The 14988-nt window shown below is 40.0% G+C and overlaps 1 protein-coding gene across 5 annotated transcripts in view; it reads right to left on the reverse strand.

The window, feature by feature from the left end:
- ttc28 (tetratricopeptide repeat domain 28) overlaps positions 1-14988 on the reverse strand; it is an 891459-nt gene that overhangs the window by 103845 nt on the left and 772626 nt on the right. For all 5 annotated transcript variants that reach the window (XM_073065729.1, XM_073065727.1, XM_073065728.1 and 2 more), the window contains one exon: positions 942-1086. In XM_073065729.1, coding sequence (XP_072921830.1) covers positions 942-1086 — 145 coding nt within the window. The remainder of the gene's footprint in view (positions 1-941; positions 1087-14988) is intronic.

Below are 14988 nucleotides of genomic sequence, written 5' to 3' on the forward strand. Positions count from 1 at the left end.
CATTCCAAACACATATAACATACAGAAATCAATAAATGAAAAATATTAGAACTATATAGAATTATAAAAAGGGAATTGAAAGTCTTTGGAACATGAACAAGATGTACATTGTCCTAATAGTAATATCTACAAATGGTATCATCGCAAAGTCACTACACAATAGCATCAAACAATTATTTATGTAAATCTCCAGAAAGCCACGATACTAAACACCACTAGAATAGTCTGAAAGTTCCTAGCAACTGAGAAATGCCCATACCTCAGGTTTTCCAGCTTGAGCTGAGAAAAAATAAATAACAATAATAAAGAAGTAAAGGAGACCTGCAGGGGAAGCTTAATGTAGAGAGGATGGCGGGTGTAAGGAAGGAGCTGCCAGAGTAAATGGTAGAGGCAGGTACTCTACAATATTTAAAAGACATTTTGACAGGTACGTTGATAGGAAAGGGCCAAATGCAGTAAATATGATTAGCATAGACAGACATTGTGGATACCGGGGGCAAGTTAAGCAGAAGAGACTCTGTGAATCTCTATGTAAATGAAGGTCACCAATCCCATTTAAACGAAGGGGGTGCGTGCTGGATACGTCATCAGTAGGTGGTGTAAAACTGTCTGGCCACATTCGTAGTGCATCCAGTCCTCGGCTCAGCATCTTACAAAACAGCCTTAGCCTCGGTGACTAGTTCAGGTGCAGGGTGAGAGACCAGGTGTTTGATCACCAGCCTGCTCTAGATCTCCATGCTGCATGCAACTCTGCATGCACACACCACAGCTGACGTGCTCAGTGTGGGCAGCAGCTTCTGAACCACTGTGTGCCCCTCAGTTTCTATTCTATAAAAAGTTTCTTTTTTATCGAAGTGTCCTACAACTCTTATTGCTTAAGACCATAACACATTTATCAGATGGCAATATAATGCATTTGATTTAGTGCACTGTTCACTTACCCCTTCCATGGGTGAGATGAGAAGGTCGTAGAGGGCACGAAGAGGCTGTTTATTGGAAGAGCTCTGCTTCCGTGGAAGGGACAAGGTGGAATCTTGAAGACTTGATGTGTTGCTGCTGAATAGGCTGCTCATACTTTGGCAGCTTCTAAAGAAACAGAAGAATCACATGATCAGAACAATATTCTCAGCTTGTGCTTGGTGTTTCTCGTAAGATGGTGCATTCAAACCACTGAGGCTAACATATGGCAGCTCTTTCCCCATGGTGTGTACAAAGATGCGTAGTGGGGCGTACACTGACTGTCGGCATCATAGCCTGTGAACGGAACTCCGATGTCCTTGAATGGAAAATCCTACAAAAAGTAGTGGATACAGCCCAGTCCATCACAGGTAAAGCCTTCCCTGCCATTGAGCACATCTACATGAAACACAATCGCAGGAAAGCAACGTCCATCATCAGGGATCACCATCACCCAGGACATGCTCTCTTCTCATTACTGCCATCAGGAAGAGGTACAAAAGTGTCAGGATTCACACCACCAGGTTCAGGAACAGTTACTAGCCCTCAACCATCAGACTCTTGAACTAAAAATGATAACTTCACTCATCTTCATTCACTCCATCATTGAAATGTTTCTACAACCAATGGACTCACTTTCAAGGACTTTTCATCTTGTGTTCTTGATACATATTGTTTATTAATTAATTATTGTTTTATTTCTTCTTTTTGTATTTGTACAGCTTGCTGTCTTCTGCACTCCAGTTGGGCTGTCTTTCATTGGTTTTGTTATGTTCATTATTCTGTAAATTTATGGTGACATATATGTACTTTGATAATAAAATTGACTTAAACTGTGAATACTTTTAAAATTTACAAATTGTAAGAGTACAGATGGACTGTTTTCAAAATATCATCTTGCTTATTAACTTGCAATTCTGCTTTCAACACAGACCAAAGATAATTTGCATCTCAAAACACTCGATGATCACAAGATAAAATTCTTAAATCTCCATGGATCTTTAGCAGTTTTGTTTGGACTCAGAAATCGCACATTCATTTCTGGATCCACCTAAGTGACATCATAGTTCCCAACAAATGAACCTAAGTGCTTGCATGAAGTAACTGTCATCAGCCTAGGAGTTCCACACAAGTACAAAGGAAGAGGATTTCCCAGTAGCCAGACATTTTAACTCCACCACCCATTCCCATTCCGACATGATGGTCCACGACCTTCTCTACTGTCACGATGTGGCCACTCCTAGAGAAGGAAAAGCCAATAATCTGTCTGGATAGCCTTCAACCGACACCATGAACATCAATGTTTCTAACTTCTGGTAATTTATGAGCACTCCCCTTTATCAGTTTTTCCAATCCCCATTGTGGCTCCGCTCTTATCCTTTCTTTTCTCCTCACACATCTATCATCACCCTTTTTTGCCCGTCCACCTTCCCTTTCTCTCATTATCCACTCTCCTCTCCAAACAGATCCTTTCTTCTTTAGCCCTTTACCTTTACCACATATCAGCTCCCAGCTTCTCACTTCATCCTCCCCTCCCTCATCCACCTATCTTCTCCTTCACCTGGCTTCACCTATCACCTACCAGCTTGTACTCTTTCCCCTCCGCCCAGTTGCTTATTCTGGCTTCTCCCCTCTTCCTCTCCCGTCCTAATTAAGGGTCTCAGTTTATTCCTCTAGATCAAGGGTTCCCAATCGGGGGTCATGGCATAAAGAAAAGTTGGGAACTCCTGACCTAGATGCTGCTTGTCTGCTTTAGTTCTTCCACTATTTTGTGTGTATTACTCTGGATTTCCAACATCTCCAAAATCCCTTGTGTTTATGATGATTCTCCAATGGATATACCTTCCACAAACTGTTTATTTCTACTTCATTTATCTATTCCCTCTTCCACAAAACCATTACTCCAATATCTAATACAAGCTCAACATCAAGCTTATTATCATACAGCTAAACAAAACAACATTCCTCTGGCAACAAGGAGAAAGACAAAGTACATATATCACAAGCAAAGAACATAATAATATTAACAAATTATAAAAAAAATTCTATGGATATACAAGTTGTCATCAAGTCCACATAAAACCATAAGATATAGGAGCAGAATTAGGCCATTTGGCCCATTGGATCAGCTCTGCAATTCCAACATGGTTGACTTATTATCCCTCTCCTCCCCATTCTCCTGCTTTCCCTTTCACACCCTGACTAATCAAGAATTTATCAGCCTCTGCTTTAAATACACCCAGTGACTTGACCTCCACAGCCGTCTATGGCAAAGAATTCCACAGATTCACCACTCTCTGGCTAAAGAAATTCTTTCTTTATCTCTGTTCCAAATGGGCATCCCTCTATTCTGAGTCTGTACCCTCTGGTCCTATACTCTCAATTTTATTGGAAGCATTTTCTCCACATCCACTCTACCCAGGCCTTTCAATATTCAATAGGTTTCAATGAGATCCACCTCATTTTTCTAAACTCAGTAGAGTACAGGCCCAGAGCCGTCAACCTTTCCTCATATGTTAAACCTTTCAGTCCTGGGATCAATATTGTGAACCTCCTCTGGACCCTCTCCAATGCCAACATATCTTTTCTTGGATAAGGAGCCCAAATCTCTCAAAGTATGACAAAATGTTCAATACACAACTGTATAATGCTACTGCTAATCCACTACAGATGGTCCCAAGCCCAGCTGAGGAAGGTCGAGGGTTCGGCATGAGGCTAGAAACCTCATTCCATAATAGCTCATGCTACAGAATTTCCAAGGACCTCATCCCTGGGAGAGCAAGATTCTTCAAAGATGGGCTACAGTTGGAGAAACTTGAAAGACTGGGCCAGGACAGATGACCCTGTGAGCTTCTGCTGGCTGCTTATTCCCCTGTAGGGGTGATGGACTTGGGCAGATAATGTCAATGGTGCTATCATAAATAGTGTGTACTAGGTGGTAGTCGGGTTACTGTCCACTTTAGATCAACACAAATCAGCCTCTTGGAAGATGCCAACAACCTCCAAGTCATCTGGAATCTTGTCAATTTATGCACCATACCATGTAAAGGAAATCTTAATTTTGCACTTCTTATGCTAAGTTTCTGTACAGTTTAAATAATTCTTTATCAAGCAAATAAAAACAAATTCCTCTAAACATCTGTATCACTTTTCCCCAAGCCTTTCCAATAACTCAATGTTCGATTGGTGACAAGAGTATGCTATTGCAAGTAAGAAAGCAGATGGCAAAAGCACCAGAAGGCCATTCTGCCCTTCCTGCCCATTCGACCACTCAGTGAGATCGTGACTAGTCTCTTTTTGTGAAAGGGAGCACAGGTTCAGTCTGCCAAATTTTTCTTCATATACCCCCAATCAAAGTGAAGAAACCATTGCATTTCAAATGGCCGCACTTGCAGACGCAGCAGCGGCTAGGCTCACTCTCGGCTTTGTATGTTTCTTAGTTCTGCTAAGTACCCTAAGTATAGTAGCAGCTCTCACCAGTTATGATCGATCCCAGGTACTGGTCATTGGAGAACACGCAACTTATTTTCTGCTACTTATGTATTTAATACTGTTTTTCTATTACTGTCTTGTTTTTATCTACCGCTTTGTTTGATTGCCTGAGAGGAAGCCAAACAGAGTTTCACTGTACTTATGTATAATGACAAAAAGATCATTCATTCATTCATTCATCCAACCTGGGGCCCATGGACCCCTTACTTAATGCTATTGGTCTGTGGCATAAAAAAGGATGGTAAGCCCTCCTTAAGCCAGGAAATCAGAATATTCCAAGCACAATTTCACCTGGGCTCTAAAAATTAGGGAAAGATTGTTTTCCTCTTGTTCTCAAACCTTGTTACAATAAAGGCCTTCTTAGTTCTATTCTCTACCACAAACGTTATTAGTAAAACTGTTTCTTGAGTCTTTTTTTAACCTAGAGATCCCAGCAGCATTACTCTACATTAGTTTTATCAATAATTGTTTCAAGCAGATCAGATATTATCAAGGAACAAAGGCCAAGTCATTTCTTTTTCAATCTCTGATGTGTTGCACAAATTCGCTGGGACATCTTCCTGAATACGAAACCATCATAAGGCACATTGCAATACTGGCGAACAGTTATCTTTTAGATAAGCTGTGTTTTTTCTTCACATGTTGATAAGAATGACTTGAATTATCATGATGTGAGTTTGAATTGGTCCTTTTCTCCAAACTGATAGAGTTTAATGTGATACCTTAAATGTACCTTTTCTTAATTAATCACTATCATGTGTATGGTTCAATAGTTCCCTAGTGGTTAATTCTTCTCAAGAGTAAGAAGTTCATGTCTTGTTCATGTCATGTCTCCCCTGGTGGTTATATCTTCTCAAGTTCATGTCTTTTTCTTGTCTTGTATCATAACTCGAGGCTAAGAGGTTCATGTCATCTCTTCCCTGGTGGTCATTTCTTTTCAAGGCTAAGAAATTCATGTCTATTTCTCGTCTTGAATCATAACTCAGTGCAGAAATGCAAGAAACTTGTTTCATTCCTTCTCAGTACATCTTATCACCATTGGCTCTGTTAGCAGTGCGTTCACCTCTAAGTGAGACTTGCAAGTTTATGAAGCCACTCCAGAGATTTGCACATGATCGTTCATGCTGTCACTCCCACACAACACCAAGAAAATGCTGCACTGGCAGAAATCTTGTCTTTCAAAGTGCTTTTAACACTGTGGCCCCACCCTACTCTCAGGTGGACATAAATATAGCAGGCTATTAATTTGAGAAAGTGCCGAGTAGGTATCCTTAGTGTTCTGTCCAACACCATTCTCTCATCCAGCATCATTCTGATTTTGGTATACTTCTGCTATTTCTAGACACTTGTGTAAAATTGTGCAAATACTTCTTTGTCTGCAAAGTACTTCTTCACAATACCGTAAGGTTGTAAATGGTGCCAAAGAAATCCTCAACTTTCCTTCTTTGCATCGGTTCCAAGGTGAATGGGATGTTCAAAGTGACGGGTCAGCTGAACATCGTTCAAACTTAGGACACATTTTTTCTGTGCTGCAGTTAATTCTCGTTTTCAGTATTTTACTTCTTTTCCTGATTGTTGAGTGTTAGTGGGTATGTTATCCCTCTGCTCTCTACCCATCACCCACAACCAACTAGTACGAAATCTCTGAAATTAACTCTGCATTCTTATCAGCACACTCACTCTGCTAAGATTGCCGGCCTAGCCCTTGGACCAACTGCATGTCTTTTTGCTCTATTTTTAGAGAACGGTACAACACAGGAGTGTACCCTATGGCCTAAGACCATAGTAGTAATTTAAACTGGACACCAGCCTGCATATGATCCACTGTATATCTCTGCTTGTTCACATATCTGTCCAGATCAGTGGCTTCCAAACTTTTTTTGGTTTACCACTCCTTTGGCACCCAGACCACATCCTCAGCACAGCACCAGCTCCAATTTCCTTTCTGGCCATTACATTAAAAAGAACTATAAAGAACTTTGATGTATGATGCACAGTGAAAGAAAATAACTGAAAACTCAAACCAGTGACAAATAATTGCAAAAAATATTCATCTATTTTAAGCTACTAATTACAGCAAAATCTATTTTCATCAATGATTTTAGAGCGTACATTAATAGTCCAACTATTCACTACTTATTTGCTTTTTCACTTTTCAATGATATGGTTTCGCTTGGTATAGTGATATCAGCTTTGCAAAATCAGGCTGAATGTCATTCAGAAGGAGTCTCAGATCCCCATTCCTTCAAAGAAGTTGTAATGAAACTGCGCTCCACTAAATTTGATGTTGGAAAGGCAATAAAGAATACCTTAATCTTTTTCCACAGTGCAGTACAGCATTCTGAGATTTCCTTCTGCAACCAAATGTCCCAATATGATTTTTTAAACTTTGGCTTCCGCTCAAAGTCACTTTATAGAGAGATCAGTTCTTCCTCCATCCTTCCTGTTAATTCCCCATTACAAGTGTTCTGGAATGGACTGATTACCCAATCTGGAATTTGGATCGAGAGAAGATCCTGAAACCTCTCTGACATGTCTTTATACAGACAACCAAGGTGGGCACAGTATACTCAAAGATCATCATCTGATATCTCTCTCTTTCTCTTCCAACTCAGAGAGGCTGGGAAATTGGAAAAGGTTGTGAAGGCCAATGTTGCACTTAAAAAGGGTTAACTTGAACATAAATGTGGAGATGACCAATACAACTTTAATAAGATGTAAGATAGATCTCATTAAAGTTTGTGAATAACTCTGATAAATAAACAATGTCATGTCCAATATTCTTGAGGTGCTAACTGAATGAAGCACTTGAATCATCAAGGAATTTTATCACAGTTACAAAAAGTGCATAAGAATGTCTCAGACAGTTTCCTTTTGAGAGCTATCTGACTTCTGTATGCAACAGCAAACATTCAAACTGCTCATCATTCTCAATCCAAAGCTCTCAAAACAGTCGCAAATTGAGAGCATGAGATTTTATTTTATTTACCACTTTAAAAACAGTAAGGATTTGCACAGCCAATCATTTAAGAATTTTGCAACAAGATGCTGTCTGTGAGTTATACAGTGAATGGCAAATATGTTAGGTACAGCTTTTTTCAAGAAAGGAATAACTCCATGGTGGCGTCCTGTCATTGGTGGTGGCCCATCGCCATCAAGCACAAGCAAGAATATCTGTGAGCAGAATGCCCTTCTCTTTGAAGAATATTGCCCAACAATCCAAAACATTGATTCCCCCTATGTATCTCTGTTCCTAGCTCCCTTGAATCACACTTTCACTTTTTATGAAAGTGATCATAACCAAGAAGCAACGATTCATTGCCTGGCAAAGTTGACTCATTAAACTGCTGAGGAAATTCTATAATTCTAAGTATGCACAATGTGTCTTCCACTTCATCAGATATTTCATCAATTCATCTTTGAACAGAGTTGTTACCAAGCTGAATCACTTTAATTATTTGGGCTGGTGACTTACGCCAAAATGTATACAGTTCCTCCCTTTCTGCTAGTAGAATCAGTTCCTCTCTAACTGTATGGGGCTTTCCAGATTTAACAATCAGCATTGAAATGTTGCATGAAGCACGCAGACCATCACTGTTCTGTTGTGAAGTGCTGGCAAACATGTTTAGAAGTGTTTTGGTTTCTGAAAGTTTTCACAAAGTGACTGAAAATAAGTTAAGTTCTTGTTTGCTTTATCAGAGTGCATTCTCTTCAAATCTTCAAAGAGCCTTCAAGTACAGTCAAGACCATTTGAAAGGTCAGATTCTGAGCTTTACCCCATTGAACACCATACACGAATTCTCAGGAATTACGTCACAGGAATTGTGTCAGAGCATGATGAGGGTATGGGAATTATACCAGCGAACACTGTACTACAGTAGTGAATGGCAATAATGAGCGCAACTCTCCAATATTAATTACAGAGTCAAAAAGAGAGATATCATGGAAATATGCCGAGTCCACATTGACCAACAAACACACATCTTACTCTAATCCTACCTGAAACTCTTTCACTGTCCCTGCAACCTCTTCACCTCTCCCATATTCTACCATTACCTTATACTAGGATCCAAGGGGTGGGTTTTATCAGCTTGTACCACCGGGAAATGAAAGAGAAGTTTACACTGACTGAACAAACTGCCAACATACATGTGTTTGGGACATGGGACAAAACCCAAACATGCAGAGGAAATCCATGCAACTCAACACAGCACCAGAGATTGGGACTGAACCCTGGAGCTGTGAATTACCAACTCTCCTATCTGCAGCATTATTGAAGTTTAAACTCACACTAAATGCAAACATTTAAGACCATAAGACCAAAAGACAAAGGAACAGAATTAGGCCATTTGGCCCAGAGTCTGCTCCACCATTTCATCATGGCTTATCCATTTTTCCTCTCAGCACCAGCCTCCTGCCTTCTCCCTGTATCCCTTCATATCCTGACCAATCAAGAATCTACAAAACTCTGCCTTAAATATACACAAAGACCTGGCTTCAACAGCCATCTGTGGCAAGAAATTCCACGGATTCAATCACTCTCTGGCTGAAGAAATTCATCCTCATCTCCTTTCTAAAAGGACATCCCTCTATTCTGAGGATGTGTCCGCTGGTCCTAGACTCTCCCACCATAGGAAACATCCTCTCCATATCCACTCTTTCAAGGTCTTTCACCATTCGATAGGTTTCAATTAGGTCACCCCACATTCTTCGGAATTCCAGTGAGTACAGGCCCAGAGCCATCAAACAGCATTTGCCATGCCATTCAATCCTGGAATCATTTTTGTGAACCTAATCATTTTTTTGTGAGCCTATTTGAGCTACTCAAGTAAATTAATCAACATAAAGAAATGCTTGGGTATAACTTACAACAATATTAAAATTGTTAAATCAGCAGGAGATTCATGGAAATTTTCTGACTGGAAGCATCACCATTCTTTCCGTGAATGCAGACTGAAACAGAGCAATGGAGATTATGGAACTTGCTTGATATTTTACCAGAAAATAATTTAACTGACAATATTTACAGACTAAGTAAATAAAGGGAACATTCTAAAATGTGTTTAATTCCTCATACTTCAGATCAAAGTCCAAAGTTCAAAGTGAATTTATTATCAAACTACATATATGCCACCATATACAGTCTTGAGATTCATTTTCTTGTGGACATACTCAATGAATCTACAGAATAATAACCATAGGTGCAGCATGGTAGTGTAATGGTTAGCACAACACTTTACAGTACTGGCGACCAGGGTTCAATTCAGAGTTCAATAAACTCAATAAATGGAGTTTATCCATTTTTCCCATGACCACATGGGTTTCCTCTAGGCATTCCGGTTTCCTCCCACATTCCAAAGACTTACCGGTTGATGAGTTAATTGGTCTTTGTAAATTATCCTGTAATTAGGAAAGGATTAAATCGGAGGATTGATAGGTGGCATGGCTCGAAGGGCCAGAAGGGATATAAATAACAGAATCAATGAAAGATCGCCCAATTTGGGCATTCAACCAGACTGCACAAGACAACAAACTGCAAACATAAAATAATAATAATAATAATAATAATAAACAAGCAATAAATGCCAAAAACATGAGATGAAGAGTCCATTGGTTGAAAGAGAGTCCATTGGTTGTGGGAACATTTCAATGATGCAGCAAATGAATTTTTCTAAATACTGATCTCTATGCGCATTAAACAATTCAATCACAAGTGTAAGCACTGGCCAATTGGATTATTATTCCACAATCTATACTGCATCCACTCTTTCAAATAACAGAAGAATAGGTTCCACATTGACAGGGCTCCATTTGATGCTGTTCTATCAACATTCCTACACTAGATGGCAATAGAGATTAAGGAGTGAACAGTTATGAAACACAGCGGGCGAGAGTTTATCTGTCATCACCAATGTCAGCTAAAAGTACAAGTATTTCTGTGATGAAATATAGACTTTGAATGTATCTGTGCTTACATTTTATTCTCTGTGGTAGATTTGGATTGAAAAGTAACAGTACAAGTTTGGATCAGCATGTCCTTATTGATTGCATAAGCATAATCTGGCCTTTAGATAATATTTCTCATCAGAATTAACCGCTATAGGATGCAGCCAAACTGTACAGAACAGGAATGGAGACATTCACCAGCTGATTTACTAATTTTCTCAATTAATTTATTCATTCATTTACATGACCTGGGCATCACTGGGAAGGCCAATGTTTCTGCCCAATCCAAATGGTGCTTGAGGAGATGGTGAATGGCAACGGTCTTCCTAATGCAGGCATTCCCACATAGTACTGTTGGGTAGGAAGTTCAGAATTTAGACACAGCAATGACGAAGGGGATCAGGGTGGTGTGGGAATTGGGAAAGAACGTGCGGTTGACAGCACACTGCTGCCCTCATCCTTATTGGATTGCAGGTCTGGAAGATGGCATTAGGAGAAGGCAGAAGGATGGGGATGAGAAGGGTAATAAAGCTGCCATGATGGAATGGCAGAGAAGACTGGATGGGCCGAATGGCCTAATTATGTCCTATATGTTATGGTTTTATGGTCTTATGATCCTATGGAATAACCTCACAAGTAACAGCAGTGAACTTTGCATTTGGCACGTAAGTGTTGAAGGAAATAATATTTATTTTATTTTTTTATTTAGAAATTTAGCACAGGCCAGGCCTTTCCGGCCCTTTAAACTAGATTACTCAGCAACCCCCGAAAACCCAATTTAACCTTAACCCAATCACCAGGACAATTTGCAATTTCCAAACCAATTAACCTACCTGGTAAGTCTTTGGAGTGTGGGAGAAAACTCGAGCACCTGGGGGAAACCCATGCATCCCGTGGGAAGAATGAACAAGCTTCTTACAGGGGATGCCGGGATTGAACTCTGAATTCTGCTTGGTTAGGGTGTTGATGTAATGCCAATCAAACGGGCCGCCTGGATGATTCCAAGCCCTGAGCTGCACTCACCCAGCAATATGTGAAGTACAATTTTATGGCAATGTGCACGTGCAGAACCCAAACTGCATGTTCAGAAGCACGCTCCCTCATCCTGGTGATGCCAGCCTGCAGACAAAGGGATTGGTATTCCTGGATACTGTGCAGTCCCTGCCGTTTGCAGTTTGACAGATTATGATACCCAGGCAGTAAGTCTACACTGAACCATCAGTAAGTGGTTGTAGAGAACTATACTTCATTTATTGGGGCTTGCAAACGCAGGTAAAACAGCTGCCGTAGCAATGACATTGAACACTACAGCACAGAAACTGACCCTCTGGCCCATCTAGTCTGTGCCAAACTATAACTCTGCCTAGTCCAACTGACCTGCACCCGTACCACAGCCCTCCGTACTCCTCCTATCCAAATTTCTTTTAAATCCGCTTCCACTGGCAGCTCGTTCCACACTCTCAACACCCCCTGAGTGAAGAAGTTACCCCTCATGCTCCCCTTAAACATTTCACCTTTCACCCTTAAACCACGACCTCCAGTTCTAGTCTTATCCAACCGTAACGGAAGAAAGCCTGCTTGCATTTCCCCAATCTTTACCGCTCATAGTTTTGTGAATGTGACAGTATCCCACACATTGGATCGAAAACTGCAAGTTTAACAAAAGGTTGCACAGTAAGTTGTGGGTGATGGGTGGAGGTACATCACTACCAAAGGTGTAAGGCTCTCCTTTTCCCTCCTAGCCTGCAGATCACCCTTCGGCAAGGTGTAGCACCTGCTTAGCCCCGGATCGGGGTCACGTGAAGCCATGGGAGCAGATGGTGGATGGTCGTATGAGCAGCTGGTGCACATCACAAGTCCCGGTTATGCAACAACAGTTTCTGAAGAGTACTGATAATGGCTGAAGTCACCCATCTTGTAAAGGCACTGCCCAGAAGGCGGCAATGGCAAACCACTTCTGCAGAAAAATTTGCCAAGGAGAATCATGGTCAAAGACCATGATCACCCGTGTCATACGTCACATGATGATGATGAAGAAGAAGAAATTTTAAATGGGATGTTGCTTAATCTCAGAGCAAATGCACATCCATAAGTGTAGGCACATTAGGGCACTGGGTCTTATTGCAAGGTTTGAGAGTTCTGATGATCCTAAGATTTGGGAGCCAAGACTGTGGCAGGACAGCTGAGGAGGTGTGAAGTAGTTGAAGGAAATGGCAAATCACTTCTGTAGAAAAAATTTCCAAGAATAATCGTGGTCACGGAAAGACTACAATCACCCATGTCATACAACATGGCACATAATGAATGAACAAATAGAGAAGACAGGTTCTTATTCCTCTGAGTGAGGCAGACAGTACAATCAGCATTAAGCAAGACGATGAGCTGGACTGCAGTGTTACAGCTGCACTGTACTGTGAGCTCTGTGTAATGCTGGAAGCTTAAAGAAATTTCAAAGGAAAATGTTTTATATAAAGATCAACACTGTTATTAATACATAGAGAATTTTAAAAAGTAATAGTGATGCTAGAATTTTTAAAGAGCAGCTGAATTTGTTAGTAAGCTTAAGAGAATTACTAATGAAATTGAGATTGATTCTAAGACCACAATAAAACAATAGCTCTGCAAAATCAACTCATTGTAATGGAATAAAGAGGCTACAATTTTTAAATGCTGGAATGTTAAAACGTAATTTTACTACTAATTATATAGCCAGCAGTGCCAATGCAATGGAGCGGCTGACTGATTAGATTAGATTAGACATTGGGGTAATTTTGAGAGTTTTCTTTATAAGATATATTATTAAGAAAAAATGTGAGCAGCTATTTGACTGACTTAATGGAGATGTGATTTTAAATATTTAATTGACTTTACAGCGTGTTAAGACTTTGAGATCCTGAAAGGAAATATATAAATACAATTTATTTCTTTAAATGTCATGCAGCAATAATGAACATATGGATTTTTTGAGCTGAAATTATATTAACCCATTTAGGTTCCAATATGCCACCAATTTCAATATCAAATTTTTTTATTCCAAATCTTTTGAAATGTGTTTCACTCTCTATAATTAGCACTGTCAGAAGCCTAAAAAGTTGCTCTTTAAAAAGGCATTTAAAAAAACAAGAAATTGAACAATCCATATTTATGCTTTTCAAAAGGCAGCTTATATTTTATTTGAGTTCTTTTTACTTTACTAGATTCACAATGCATTGCACAATATTAATAATTCATCCACAACACTGTTTTGTCCAATATTTGAACAATAGTGTTCCTTATTAAACTATCCCCCAGGTGAACATTATTTCTCCACAAACCACCCACCGTGACTCAGGGTGTTGTTTTTTGCCACACTATTCACAGTATTTCAGAATTACCGTACCATCATACACCATTTACCTTCCCTCAGTGTACCCTCCTATCATGATTCACATTACCTCCGGGCATATTGAGAAATACTTCCTCCCATTCAAAGTACCCCAATGTTCAAATCAACCTTCCTAAACATTTTGTATCCAGTGTCTCCTCGGTTCCATGTACATCATTCTCCTTCCTCACTTACAGTCCTTCAGGCGTACATTACTCCCTCATGACCTGTCGTTCACACACACAATCCTTCCACTTAGAATGCTCTCAAATCTACTGGCTTATCCTGAAGATGCTGGCTGGTGGTGTAGTGGCATCTGCACTGGACTTCGAGGCGAGTGGTCCTGGGTTTGAATCTGTCCGGCTCCCTTGCACGCTTTCTGTCCATGCTGGGTTGAGCGTCAAGCTAGCAAATCAGCCTCATAAAAATCCAGACAGAAATGCTAAAGAAATGGCAAGATTGCGACCCAACATGTCACAAGGTACTGAGATAAATAACAACAAGAAGACGCTGGTTACCTACTTCATGTCCTATGTTAAACATTGATAATACTTCAATGCAAAATTCATGAAGACAGAATAAAATCCATTCCTTTTGTGAAGGGATTTTCAGGTTCTGCCTGATGAGGTTTGGCTGCTTCAGTCCCCAAGCTGAATGGCCAGAAGCAATATTCAATTTTTGCAAGGACAGCGTTCACCTCACATCCCCAGTGTCACTCATTAAACAAGAGGAAAGTTAGACAATGACAATGAAATGCAAGTCTCCTCCTAGTGCTCACACCACCAACTGTAAATCGTGGAGCAGGCTCACTCTGTCATCAAGTGCCTAGAATATAACCTGCAGAGTAACAGCAGAACGTATGTGATTCATAACTGTACAAAATATCCAAAGGATGCATATCACTTGCATGGAAAAGTTCATCAGCAAAATTTTCTCAAAGTTCAAAGTTAATTTATTATCAAACTACATATATGTCACTATTTACAACCCTGAGATTCATTTTCTTGTGGGCATACTCAATAAATCTATAGATTAATAACCATAACAGAATCAGTAAAAGACTGTCCAACTTGAGCATTCAACCAGAGAGCAGAAGACAAGAAGTTGTGCAAATACAAGAAACAGATAATAGTAATAAATAAATAAGCAATAAATATCAAGACCTTGAGATGAAGAGACCTTGACAGTGAGTCCATTGGCTGTGGGAACATTTGAATTATGAGGCAAGT

Source organism: Hemitrygon akajei, chromosome 14 (assembly GCF_048418815.1).
Source record: "Hemitrygon akajei chromosome 14, sHemAka1.3, whole genome shotgun sequence".
In the NCBI taxonomy this organism is placed as follows: domain Eukaryota; kingdom Metazoa; phylum Chordata; class Chondrichthyes; order Myliobatiformes; family Dasyatidae; genus Hemitrygon; species Hemitrygon akajei.